The following is a 14,738-nucleotide window of genomic DNA, read 5'->3' on the forward strand; positions in this document are numbered from 1 at the left end:
GGAAGAGTACCCAAAAAAAAAAAAAAGGATAAAATATCTTCAGACACCAACTTCACATCCTCCATTGACAGAGGCAAAGAGAATGACTGGGGGTTGTGAGTAAGGGAAGTGACACTTAACAGCTCTGCTGGGGTGCTCTTTGCCTCCTCCTGCTGGCCAGGAGTGAATATCCCACTAGTAATTGAAATGACGTTGTGGACTCTCCATGTCTTAGGAAAGAAAAATGTTCATGATTTAGATACAGCTTGCAATTTTAAACAATGTTCCAATTTACTTTTATTACTACATTTGCTTTGTTCTCTTTGTAGCCTTTGCTGAAAAGCACACCTTGGTAGTCTCAGGAGCAGCAAGGCACTACTGGGAGTTAGATGCCAATTGGTGGCCTCGTCATTGGCTCACCTAATGTGTTTAGCTACGTCCCAGGAGTGTATTGCTTCAAAAAAGGATGCCAAAAGAGTGAAGCAAATTTGATAATTGAAGTAAATTGTGAGGTTTAAAAGTGTATGCTTAATCTGAATAATAAAAAGGAAAAAAATGGGTTTCATGTCCCTTTAAGTATTGGATATTGAAAATCTATGTAAACATCAGAAGAAAGTATACCCAATGTGTGTGTGTGTGTGTGTGTATGTGTGTGTGTGTGTGGTGAATAATTACTAAAATATTAATTTTTAATTGTACAAGCTCAATTTCTAATTGTACATTTCCCTGCAAGCTCAGCGCATTTTAATGTGGTTTCAAAGAGCAAAACATGCTGTTTCATATACAAAAATAAACCCAAAGCGACTATTTCCCATCCATTTTATACTCTGCATCTGGCATAACATGCAATTGCAAACACATTAAAGGGAAACAAAATTTAAAATACACTGTCCATTTAATGGCCTAGAACCAGGAAGAGCTTAAAGGGACACTGAACCCAAAAATGTTGTTTTGTAATTCAGAAAGAGCATGCAATTTTAGGCAACTTTCTAATTTACTCCTATTATCAATTTTTCTTTGTGCTCTTGCTATCTTTATTTGAAAAAGAAGGCATCTATGCTTTTTTTTTGGGTTCAGTACTCTGGACAGCACTTTTTTATTGGTGGATTAATTTATCCACCAATCAGCAAGGACAACCCAGGTTGTTCACCAAAAATGGGCCGGCATCTAAACTTACATTCTTGCATTTTAAATAAAGATACCAAGAGAATGAAGTTGCTTAAAATTTCATGCTCAATCTGAATCATGAAAGAAAAATTTTGGGTACAGTGTCCCTTTAAACATGCTTATCTTTAACATATTTATATATTAGCTCTACATCTGCAGATACAGCTGCCCAGGCTTCCTTAAATTCTCCAAATGTTATGCAATATTTTTCAACTAAACAAAAATAAAATATAAATTTACAGTGAGGACAATTATAAAGAAGTAATTTATTAATATTAAGCCACGCAAAAAATAGTGATTTAAAAAAAATGCATACTATGATACAAATGTGCTCATACACGGTATGTTATTACCTATAGGATGTGTTCTACTGTATTTAAACAGACAGTAAAGTCAAAATTAAACTTTCATGATTCCGATAGAGCATGTCATTTTAATCAAGTTTCCCATTTACTTGTTATCAAATTTGCTTCGTTCTCTTGGTATCTTATATTGAAGAGTAATACTAGGTAGGCTCATAAAAGCTCAGGAGTGTGCACGTGTCTTTAGTACTCTATGGCAGCAGTGTTTTGAAACATTATTTGTAGTACAATGTTGCAAAACACTGCTGTCAGAGTTTTACTCTTGTTTAAAATGTCATGCTCTATCTGAAATTTTGACTTTACTGTCCCTTTAAATAAATAGTTGGTATAGTTCAAAACAAACGCCGCTGAAGGTTATTGCACTGCTGAGAAATAGTTTTCTCTGCAAAAAGTTCAGGGGACCAGTCACTTGGTAAATTATTTGTTTGGCACAGAGTAGATACTTCCCCTTCAGAAGAAAAAGGCAAACTGTCTACGGGTGATAAGTTCACAGTCTTCTCTAGTGTATTATTCAAAGTTCTGTCCATTTCATTTGGTTTTACATAAGCAGCACTACATACTCCAAGTCTTTCCAAATATAGCACAACTGATTTAGACTTTATTTCATCAATATTCTTATTTTCATCTTTGGGTTGGCTTGTATAGTTCTCTTTATTTTCTAAAATATATTTTTTCTTAGCAGCTTTACAGGTAGTAAAGTTTTCAATCAACCCCTTTGTGGTACATGTCTGTGTTTTTGTTGCCGATTTGAAAAAAGTGTTACTCATACATTTTAAAGAATTACTTCTACAGCCACCCAAAATTGGGCTTTTAATGGTTTGAAGAAATGTTTCTTCAGCACAAAAAATGGCGGCCTTCTTGTCTAATAAAGAATGTGCTACTTTTTTTAGCAAACAATTTCTTAGTGAATAACAAGATTTTCTATTCAAAATGGCCGATTTGTCAGTGAGTGTTTTATTAAGCAGTTTGCTGATGCCAAGTCCACTTGGCCTTGTCAAATTCTTTGCTACAGGTGTAGACTGCGAATAAGGAACTAAATGTCCAACTTGTGGAAATTTTTCTTCAACAAATTGTAAAAAAGCGGAACTTGTGGAGGAAAATTCAATAAATGGAGCAACGGTAATATTCTGTTTAACAATTTTGTCTGAAAATGATTCCATCATATTGTTCACAGTATCGTCGGCATCAAACATATCAGCTGATCCATTATAACTGTCACTATGATCTAATTTATTTGATTGGTCCATGCCCTTTGGCTCTTCCATCTCTGTGACAAACCATTCACTTTTTTCATTATCTAAGCTTTTCTCTTCGAAATCAGAACAAATGTTGCCCTTTTGTAATTTTTGACAACTCTTGATTGCTGCCATGGTTTTATCAGAAATGCCACTAAAAATTGGAGAGAGAAAACACTTACTATGGTTTTCATTGTGTTGGTTAAAGGAAAACACAGAATTATTCTTGGGTAAACCGTATATACTTTCTGATATTAAATTTGGAGAAATCCTAGGTTTTTCATAGGTTAAATAAATTTCTTTTGGAGGAGATGCTAAAGTGCAAGAATGAGTGTTGCTCTCATTTGAATATTGTGACTGTTTTTCATAAGACAAAACGGGATTAGGACCATAGGGAAACAATGCAGCAGAAATCCTCTTAATGGATTTTAATTTAGAGGCATGTTGAGGAACCTGACATACAGTATTTTGTGCAAAGCAGTCATCTGTTTCCTTCATGCCAGAAATAGAATTTTCAGATGTTGCCGTTAACGTCCCTGTTGTATTTTGTGAAGTTGGTGTCCTGATAAAATTTATAGATGTCCTACAAAATCTTGTATCAGAACTGTTTGTTCGTGCGCGGAAATAACATTTGGAGGGTTTAAAACTCAGCTGCGATTTTGTGTACTCATTGGTTTCAACTTTTGCTATAAACTCACTTAGACTTTCAGAAAACAGAAAGTCGTCCCAAATTTCAACATCATCCTGATTGGTTCCAGCTGCCTTTTCATTCTTGGAAGAGAAATCCGGAGAACACAAGGAGTTTAAATGACTCTTGGAACTCACTGAGCTCCAAGGCTTATGCAAACAAATTTCCTGCCTGCAACTGGTTTTTAAGTTAGAACACTTCCTCTGAACACTTGATGTATTTTGCAAAGGGCTGCAGTATTTTTGATCAGCACATAAATGAGAAGCAGTTGCTGAAATATTTCCAGATAGAGTTGAGTCTTCAGCTCTGAGTGCGCTACTTACAAAAATATGTGCTGTGTCCGTTGCAAGCCTGTCTGTAACTTGATCTTGATGCAAATTACTGTAGGAAAAATCAGGTTTTGCTTGTAATGGAGAGTAAAAATGCCTATTCCTTTCTGAAAAAGAATGTTCTGTGCAGCTACTTCGTTCCAAAACTGAAGCTTCTCTTGAAATATTAAGCAGGGGCTGGATGCCAAATGACTGGTGCCAAAAATCGAAGGGATGACAGCCACTTTGAAAATCACAGATGCTCTCAGATGAACGAAAATGATTTGTTTCTGTATTACTGTTGTTTGAAGATGCAAAGCTCCTATCATTGAGTTGAATGTCGTTTAGATAAGCATGTATGAGCTGACTGTAGTAAGTGAAAACTGTATAGCCAAGCGGATCATCATTTGGCAGAGCTATCTGGCACGCCACCATGTGCCTGTTTGATCCATATACAGAAACGCTGCTGCTTGCAGATTCTTCTGAATGATTCACAGGGATCTGTAAAATAATACAAATATATAATATATAGATATTGCGATATACAAATATTCAATAAAGTAGAACTGTTCAGTTTGAAGCTAGAAACATCACAATTTGAAAGTAATAATTGACACTTATAATAGATCATTTGTACTTCTGAACTTTTGTATCTCGAGTATCTCATGTTTATTTAAATTGTTCTAAATAAATAAAAAATAAATGTGAATATATATAAAAAACAGGTTTGCAAACAAATAACATTTTAATATAAATATGAATTTTTAGAGGAAAAAAGAAGAGCAACAGAAATACAGATAGAGTATAAGATTTTTTTAAAAACTTTTTAATTTACTTATGTTATCTTATGTTTTGTTCTCTCTGTATCCTTTGTTGAAAATGATGCCTAAGTAGGCTTGGGACCTACTGATTGGTGGTTGCACATATTTGTCTTGTGTTAATGGCTCACTCAATACGTTCAGTTAGCTCCCAGTAGTGCAATGCTGCTTCTTCAACAAAGGATATCAAGTAAATGAAGCAAATTAAAAGGACATGAATCCCACTTTCATTATTCAGAAACAGCATGCAATTTTATAAAAAATCAAATTTGTTTCTATTGTCTAATTTGTTTCATTCTCTTGGTATCCTTTGTTAAAAAGCATACCTAAGTAGGCTCAGGAGCTGCTGATCGGTGGCTGCACACGTAAGCCTCATGTTATTGGCTCACTCATGTGCATGGCTGTTTCTTTAAAAAAGGATACCAAGAGAATGAAGCAAATTAGATGATAGAAGTACATTGGAAATTGTTTAAAACGGTGTTCTCTATCTGAATAATGGAATAAATGATGGGGTTCATGTCCCTTTATAGTTAAGGACTTGCCTGTGTCGACTCTGGATCTGACGTGAATGCAAAGACTCTAGACTTAGTTGTCACAAAACAATGACACTGTCCAACCTCTGTTGGTTAGTAACAGGAAATCTAACTGTGTGTCCAAATTATCAAACAAACACCCTTGTTAAGGATTCAGCTTCCACCTTCATCACAACCTTGCTGTGTTTTTTTACAACAAGGATAAAATCGTCTTTGTCATTTTGCAATTTCAACCAAGTCATCTTGAATAATATAAATTATTTTGCCTGTGTAGGAAATACATATTTATTTTATTTATAAAATATTTTACCAGGAAGGATACATTGAGATTTCTCTCGTTTTCAAGTATGTCCTGGGTACACAAAACATTGCATTGATACAATGGGTACAATAAAATACAAAAACAATAATAATACACAATATATGCAAAAATTTAACCTAGAACAGGTAGGAAATATATAATCAACCATGACAGGTGCATTCTGTTTTGAGATTTGCAGAGAGGGATCTCTTAAAGGATATTAGGCATGGGGAAGGTTTTAAAGTGTGCGGGAGGTTGTTCCATAATTGTGGTGCTCTGTAGGAAAAGGAGGATCGAGCTGCTTTCTTTTTGTATTGAGGCAAGCTAAATAATGTGCTGGTACTGGATCGGAGGTTATAGGAGGTGGGAATAGCCAGGTGGAGCATTCTGCTCAGGTAGGGTGGGAGCTTCCCAGAAAGGCTCTTAAACACAAGGCAGGAAAGGGTCTAACAACATACCCAAGTATTTGAAAGAGTGGACTGCGGTCAGTGTGCAACTGGATTTTGTTTTGATGCGTAGATGGGAATTTTGTAATTTGTGTAATTTAGAACCCGTTCCAAGGATCATTGTGACAGTTTTTTGAGATCCACTTTTCTACCTCTGAACTGGTCTTGGAGCACTGCTTCAAGCTGCGGCAGATCGGATTTGTTTGCATAGATTACCATATTGTCTGCGTACATGTGTACAGTTGAGGATTTGCAGACATTAGGCAGATCATTTATAAATAATGTGAATAGTAGGGGGCCGAGAATGGAACCTTGGGGAACACCACACGTGACTGGGAGAGGGAGGGAGTCGCTGTCAGAAATGGAGACATATTGTGATCGATCCGATACATATGATCTAAACCAGATTAACGGACGATCAGCAATACCAGAGTTTTTTAGTTTGAGCAGTAGTATATCATGGTCTACTGTGTCAAAGGCCTTTGCAAAATTAAGGAAAATAGCTCCAGTTAGGTCTCCTTGTTCCATGTTCCACATATACATTCTCTGTCTGAATCATGAACGTTTTATTTTGACTAGACTATCCCTTTAAGGCTTTACTACAAAAAAAAAAAAAAATATTTAGACCAGTAAATGTTTAAGTCGTGAAGTTGCACAAAAAGCTGTAAAGTGGTTGTGATAATTTACCTTCACTCCAAATAAAAAGCTCTTGCCTATGAAGCAATATTCCGCTGCTTGTAGCAGTAAATCCTGAAGCCTATCACTTGACAGATTTGCTTGGCAGGAATCCAGAATGTACCTTAAGAAAAAGAAATTCTCAATAACTGTAGAAGAAACATATTCATATTGTGTATGTTACATATAATGAGAAAACAATCTTAACCATTTCAATGGCTTCAATTGGAAATTTACTACTAATATAAAATGCTATTTATTGTTCAGCCCCTATTACAAGATAAATAGCAGCAATAGAACGGAAAAAGGGGGGGGGGGGGTTAAACCCTGAAGCCAGCAACGCTTACAGGACCCCTAGTGCTGGGAAATTGACTGGGCCTTAAGGTGAGAGGTGCAGATCACCAGAGTGCTGTTTGCACTTCTGGTATCATTGCACGTTACCTCCGCCAACAACACCACAAGGCAACAAGACAACAATTAAGGTTTTCTATAGAAGCAACATGTGTAATTCATAGCTGTCCAAGAAAACATGGCTGAGGGGACAACGTTACTGTGACACAGGTTGTGGTGCAATCAGTGAATTGATTGGTGGTTTATTGGTGGTTTACCATGCTGCAGAATGGACATTCTTAAAGGGACAGTAAACATATCATCAAAGTCTTAAACCATTAACAACAGAAGTCTTACAGGGTACAGCATCTGTGGTTATGTCCTTAGTTAAACAAAGTGCCAAAATACCTCTAAAAAAACACTGGGGTGTCTTAAAGGGACAGTCTAGTATAAATTAAACTTTCATTATTCAGATAGGACTTTTAATTTTAATCAACTTTCCAATTTACTTTTATCATCAAATTTGCTTTTATTCTCTTGGTATTCTTAATTTAAACTAAACATAGGTAGGCTCATATGCTAATTTCTAAGCCTTTGAGGGCTGCCTCTTATCACATGCTTTTTAAATATCTTTTCAACACAAAGAGACAGAAAGTACATGTGGGCCATATAGATAACACTGTGTTCAGGCACAGGGGGTTATTTAAGTTTTAGCACAAACCAATGCTAAATTTAAGACAATAGATAATAAACAGTCACAGTCATGTGATCAGGGGGCTGGAAGAAGGTTCTTAGATACAAGGTAATCACAGAGGTAAAAAATATATTAATATAACTGTGTTGGTTATGCAAAACTGGAGAATGAGTAATAAAGGGATTATCTATCTTTTAAAACAATAACAATTCTATGGTAGACTGTCCCTTTAAGTCTAGAAATATATACTTTTGTGTAACAATTTTGAATTGGGTGAACTATACTTCGCTTACAATCAGAGTATAGAAAATGTTTGTGTTAAACCAATAATTTCATCAGTGTAGTATTTGGCCTAGATTTGCTATAAATTACTTGAAGACAACACAAAGAATCTGGAGGTATTGTTCTTTAGCTACACTAATGTTGTAGTAATGGTTATAAATTAATTAACACACAAAAAATCTGTTTCCAATTATGGTGAAACTAACACTGAGAAAAAATGCAAAAACGGCTCGTGCCAGTAAAGAACAGAAACAATGAAAAACTTCTGTACTTAAAGGGACATAAAACCCAAAAATTCTCTCATGATTCATAGAGCATACAATTTTAAACAACTTTCCAATGTACTTCTATTATCACATTTTCTTTGTTTTCTTGGTATCCTTTGTTGAAAAGCAGGAAGGTAAGTTTAGGAGTGTGCACGTGTCTGCAGCACTAATATGGCAGCAGTTTTGCAACAATGTTATGCATTACCAAGAGCACTATATGGCAGCACTATTTCCTGTCATGTAGTGCTTCAGGCACGTTCACGCTACCTACCTAGGTATCTCTGCAACAAAGAACAAAGCAAATTTGATAACACAAGTCAATTTGAACTTTTTTTTTTTTTTTAAATAAAATTCTCTATCTGAACCATGCACCAAAAATCTTGGGTTTCATGTCCCTTTAAGGCATAAAAAAAGAACATCTATTTTTACCGCAATTATGTTTAAATAGAGAAACTCCACCCACCATTTGCCTTGTTTGCTGTCCACAGAGAACAAGGCCAGCGACTGTCATAAAGCTGGCATTAAATGCATTGTTTTGTAGCCGTTATCCGATAAAGCCAATTGAGGACATATATGTAGCAGAAGTAGCCTTGCTAAGTCAGCAGGGTGCATTTCAAGTTCTCAGAAACAAAAATTGCTCAATTGCTAAATTGTATCAAAAGGGGGCAAAATAAATAATGGGCCATAATAGTCAAAAAATGACATGCTCTAATTTGTTAGAATCTGTACTTTTAAGACTAGCGACTCTGCTCTACACAAAGGAGTTAAACCCCCAGTAAAAGTCCCACTCAGAACCTGCAGAGAACTTTAATCAGCAGCGCTAGTTACACAGCCGAGTTTCTCCCTTGCTGGGGTTAAACAGGTAGTAGTGCAGAATCGCAAGTCTTAAAGGGACAGGCAACACCAGCATTTTTGTTGTTTAAAAACATAATTTATGCTTACCTGATAAATTTATTTCTCTTGTGGTGTATCCAGTCGCTAAAATACAAAGTCTGTCAATAGTACTAAAATAAGGGGGCAGTTTGCAGAGGCATAGATGCAAGGTAATTACAGAGGTAAAACGTGTATTATAACAGTGTTAGTTATGCAAAACTGGGGAATGGGTAATAAAGGGATTATCTATCTTTCTCTTGTAAGGTGTATCCAGTCCACGGATCATCCATTACTTGTGGGATATTCTCCTTCCCAACAGGAAGTTGCAAGAGGATCACCCACAGCAGAGCTGCTATATAGCTCCTCCCCTAACTGCCATATCCAGTCATTCGACCGAAAACAAGCAGAGAAAGGAGAAACCATAGGGTGCAGTGGTGACTGTAGTTTAAAATTAAAAAATACCTGCCTTAAAATGACAGGGCGGGCCGTGGACTGGATACACCACAAGAGAAATAAATTTATCAGGTAAGCATAAATTATGTTTTCTCTTGTAAGGTGTATCCAGTCCACGGATCATCCATTACTTGTGGGATACCAATACCAAAGCTAAAGTACACAGATGAAGGGAGGGACAAGGCAGGTACCACTGCCTGTAAAACATTTCTCCCAAAAATAGCCTCCGAAGAAGCAAAAGTATCAAATTTATAGAATTTTGAAAAAGTATGAAGCGAAGACCAAGTCGCTGCCTTGCAAATCTGTTCAACAGAAGCCTCATTTTTTAAAGGCCCATGTGGAAGCCACAGCTCTAGTAGAATGAGCTGTAATCCTTTCAGGAGGCTGCTGGCCAGCAGTCTCATAAGCTAAGCGTATTATACTCCTTAGCCAAAAAGAAAGAGAAGTTGCCGAAGCCTTTTGGCCTCTCCTCTGTCCAGAGTAGACAACAAACAAAGCAGATGTTTGACGAAAATCTTTAGTAGCTTGTAAATAATACTTTAAAGCACGAACCACGTCAAGATTGTGTAATAGACGTTCCTTCTTTGAAGAAGGATTAGGACACAATGATGGAACAACAATCTCCTGATTGATATTCTTATTAGATACCACCTTAGGTAAAAAACCCAGGTCTGGTACGCAGAACTACCTTATCTGCATGGAAGATCAGATAAGGAGAATCACATTGTAAGGCAGATAACTCGGAAACTCTACGAGCCGAGGAAATAGCTACCAAAAAAAGAACTTTCCATGATAAAAGTTTGATATCTATGGAATGAAGAGGTTCAAACGGAACCCCCTGAAGAACTTTAAGAACCAAATTTAAGCTCCAAGGTGGAGCAACAGGTTTAAACAAAGGCTTGATTCTAACTAAAGCCTGACAAAATGCCTGAACGTCTGGAACATCCGCCAGACGCTTGTGCAAAAGAATAGACAGAGCAGAAATCTGTCCCCTATCTTATGATAGATTTTCCTGGTGACAGGCTTTGAGCCTGAATTAAGGTGTCAATGACTGACTCTGAGAAACCACGCTTTGATAAAATCAAGCGTTCAATCTCCAGGCAGTCAGCCTCAGAGAAATTAGATTTGGATGGTTGAAAGGACCTTGAAGTAGAAGGTCCTGTCTCAGCGGCAGAGTCCATGGTGGAAAGGATGACATGTCCACCAGATCTGCATACCAAGTCCTGCGTGGCCATGCAGGCGCTATCAAGATCACTGATGCTCTCTCCTGCTTGATTTTGGCAATCAGACGAGGGAGCAGAGGAAACGGTGGAAACACATAAGACAGGTTGAAGGACCAAGGCGCTGCTAGAGCATCTATCAGCGTTGCCTTGGGGTCCCTGGACCTGGATCCGTAACAAGGAAGTTTGGCGTTCTGGCGAGACGCCATGAGATCCAGTTCTGGTTTGCCCCAACGATGAATCAATTGTGCAAACACCTCCGGATGGAGTTCCCACTCCCCCGGGTGAAAAGTCTGTCGACTTAGAAAATCTGCCTCCCAGTTCTCTACACCTGGGATATGGATAGCTGATAGGTGGCAAGAGTGAATATCTGCCCAGCGAATTTTCTTTGAGACTTCTAACATCGCTAGGGAACTCCTTGTTCCCCTTTGATGGTTGATGTAAGCTACAGTCGTGATGTTGTCCGACTGAAATCTTATGAACCTCATTGTCGCTAGCTGAGGCCAAGCCTGAAGAGCACTGAATATCGCTCTTAGTTCCAGAATGTTTATCGGAAGGAGTGTCTCCTCCTGAGTCCACGATCCCTGAGCCTTCAGGGAGTTCCAGACTGCCCCCCAGCCTAGAAGGATGGCATCTGTCGTTACAATTGTCCAATCTGGCCTGCGAAAGGTCATACCTTTGGACAGATGGACCCGAGATAGCCACCAGAGAAGAGAATCCCTGGTCTCTTGATCCAGATTTAGTAGAGGGGACAAATCTGTGTAATCCCCATTCCACTGGCTGAGCATGCAGAGTTGCAGCAGTCTGAGATGTAGGCGGGCGAACAGCACTATGTCCATTGCCGCTACCATTAAGCCGATTACTTCCATACACTGAGCCACCGAAGGGCGAGGAGTGGAATAAAGAACACGGCAGGAATTTAGAAGTTTTGATAACCTGGTCTCTGTCAGGTAAATCCTCATTTCTACAGAATCTATTAGAGTTCCCAGAAAGGATACTCTTGTGAGAGGGGATAGAGAACTCTTTTCTTCGTTCACTTTCCACCCATGCGACCTCAGAAATGCCAGAAATATGCTTTTTGGCCTGCTTCCCTTTGTTCCAGGTCTGGTTAGGTCTCCAGACCGACTTGGACTGGGCAAAAGTTCCCTCTTGTATTGCATTAGAGGAAGTTGATGCCGCACTCGCCTTGAAGTTTCGAAAGGCACGAAAATTAGACTGTTTGGCCCTTGATTTGGACCTATCCTGAGGAAGGGCATGACCTTTTCCTCCAGTGATATCAGAAATGATCTCCTTCAAACCAGGCCCGAATAGGGTTTGCCACTTGAAGGGAATGTTAAGCAGCTTAGACTTTGAAGTAACGTCAGCTGACCATGATTTAAGCCATAGCGCCCTGCGCGCTTGAATAGCAAAACCAGAATTCTTAGCCGTTAGTTTAGTCAAATGAACAATGGCATCAGAAACAAAAGAATTGGCTAGCTTAAGTGCTCTAAGCTTGTCAAGTATGTCATCCAATGGGGTCTCTACCTGTAAAGCCTCTTCCAGAGACTCAAACCAGAAAGCCGCAGCAGCAGTGACTGGGGCAATGCATGCAAGGGGCTGGAGAATAAAACCTTGTTGAATAAACATTTTCTTAAGGTAAACCTCTAACTTTTTATCCATTGGATCTGAGAAAGCACAACTGTCCTTGACAGGGATAGTAGTACGCTTAGCTAGGGTAGAAACTGCTCCCTCCACCTTAGGGACTGTCTGCCATAAGTCCCGTGTGGTGGCATCTATTGGAAACATTTTCTTAAAAATAGGAGGGGGAGAGAACGGCACACCTGGTCTATCCCATTCCTTAGTAATAATTTCTGTAAACCTTTTAGGTATTGGAAAGACATCAGTGCACACCGGCACTGCATAGTATTTGTCCAATCTACACAATTTTTCTGGCACTGCAATTGTATCACAGTCATTCAGAGCAGCTAAAACCTCCCTGAGCAGCACGCAGAGGTGTTCAAGCTTAAATTTAAATGTAGACATATCAGAATCAGGTTGAATCTTTTTCCCTGAGTCAGAAACATCACCCACAGAAAGAAGCTCTCCTTCCTCAGCTTCTGTATATTGTGAGGGAGTATCAGACATAGCTCTTAAAGCGTCAGTATGCTCTGTATTTCTTCTAACTCCAGAGCTATCTCGCTTTCTTCTAAACCCAGGTAGTCTGGATAATACCGCTGACAGTGTATTATCCATGACCGCCGCCATGTCTTGTAAAGTAAACGCTATGGGCGCACTAGATGTACTTGGCGCCATTAGAGCGTGAGTCCCTTGAGCGGGAGTCAAAGGGTCTGACACGTGGGGCGAGTTAGTCGGCATAACTTCCCCCTCGTCAGATTCCTCTTGTGATAAATTTTTTAAAGACAGAATATGATCTTTATTGCTTAAAGTGAAATCAGTACATTTGGTACACATTCTAAGAGGGGGTTCCACCATGGCTTCTAAACATAATGAACAAGGAGTTTCCTCTATGTCAGACATGTTTAAACAGACTAGCAATGAGACCAGCAAGCTTGGAAAACACTTTAAATCAAGTTAACAAGCAAAAAATAAAAACAGTACTGTGCCTTTAAGAGAAACAATTTTTGTCAGAATTTGAAAAACAGTGAAAAAAAAGCAGTGAATCAAACGAAATTTTTACAGTGTGTATAATAAGCTAACAGAGCATTGCACCCAATTGCAAATGGATGATTAACCCCTTAGTTCAAAAAACAAAACAAAAAAAAAACGATAGACGTTTTTTAACAGCACACCAAACTGCCACAGCCTTGCTGTGGGCCTACCTTCCCCAACAAACGATTTTGGAAAGCCTAAGAGCCCTTGAGAGAGGTCCTATAGCATTCAGGGGACTCCTGGAGGAAGCTGGATGTCTCAGTCTGTAAAAGTTACTGAGCAAAAAAGCGCTAAATTAGGCCCCTCCCACTCATAGTAACAGTGGAAAGCCTCAGGAAACTGTTTCTAGGCAAATTTAAGCCAGCCATGTGGAAAAAAACTAGGCCCCAATAAAGTTTTATCACCAAAGTATATATAAAAACGTTTAAACATGCCAGCAAACGTTTTATATTGCAAATCTATAAGAGTATTACCTCAGAAAGTAAGCATGATACCAGTCGCTATTAAATCACTGTATTCAGGCTTACCTTACATAAATTTGGTATCAGCAGCATTTTCTAGCATTCACATCTTCTAGAAAAACCTTAACTGCACATACCTCATAGCAGGATAACCTGCATGCCATTCCCCCGCTGAAGTTACCTCTCTCTTCAGTCATGTGTGAGAACAGCAATGGATCTTAGTTACAACCTGCTAAGATCATAGAAATCACAGGCAGATTCTTCTTCTATTTTCTGCCTGGGACAAAATAGTACAACTCCGGTACCATTTAAAATAACAAACTTTTGATTGAAGTAAAAAAAACAAACTACGTTACACCACTTTCCTCTTACTACCTCCATGCTTGTTGAGAGTTGCAAGAGAATGACTGGATATGGCAGTTAGGGGAGGAGCTATATAGCAGCTCTGCTGTGGGTGATCCTCTTGCAACTTCATGTTGGGAAGGAGAATATCCCACAAGTAATGGATGATCCGTGGACTGGATACACCTTACAAGAGAAAGATAGATAATCCCTTTATTACCCATTCCCCAGTTTTGCATAACTAACACTGTTATAATACACGTTTTACATCTGTAATTACCTTGCATCTATGCCTCTGCAAACTGCCCCCTTATTTTAGTACTATTGACAGACTTTGTATTTTAGCAAATCAGTGCTCACTCCTAGGTAACATCACGTGCGCGAGCTCAATTTTATCTATATGTAACACATGAACTAATGCCCTCTAGTGGTGAAAAACTGTCAGATTAGAGACGGTCTTCAAGGTCTAAGAAATTATCATATGAACCTCCTAGGTTTAGCTTTCAACTAAGAATACCAAGAGAACTTATTTTCTTCTCCCGAGCTTTATAAATGTTTCATATTTAATGAGTGCTATGAACTGTTGATACAGACTCTTATGAATGTATTTTGTTTTAACAAAAATAATAGTTAAAGGGACAGTCAAGTCCAAAAAA

At 38.4% G+C, this 14,738-nt stretch overlaps 1 protein-coding gene across 3 annotated transcripts in view; it reads right to left on the minus strand.

The window, feature by feature from the left end:
- Positions 1-1,392: 1,392 nt before the first annotated feature.
- DDIAS (DNA damage induced apoptosis suppressor) overlaps positions 1,393-14,738 on the minus strand; it is an 87,024-nt gene continuing 73,678 nt past the window's right edge. For all 3 annotated transcript variants that reach the window (XM_053708668.1, XM_053708667.1, XM_053708669.1), the window contains exons 5-6: positions 6,525-6,636; positions 1,393-4,240 (exon numbers count right to left, since the gene is read on the minus strand). In XM_053708668.1, coding sequence (XP_053564643.1) covers positions 1,841-4,240; positions 6,525-6,636 — 2,512 coding nt within the window. In that variant the 3' untranslated portion in view covers positions 1,393-1,840. The remainder of the gene's footprint in view (positions 4,241-6,524; positions 6,637-14,738) is intronic.

This window comes from Bombina bombina, chromosome 3 (genome assembly GCF_027579735.1).
Source record: "Bombina bombina isolate aBomBom1 chromosome 3, aBomBom1.pri, whole genome shotgun sequence".
In the NCBI taxonomy this organism is placed as follows: Eukaryota; Metazoa; Chordata; class Amphibia; order Anura; family Bombinatoridae; genus Bombina; species Bombina bombina.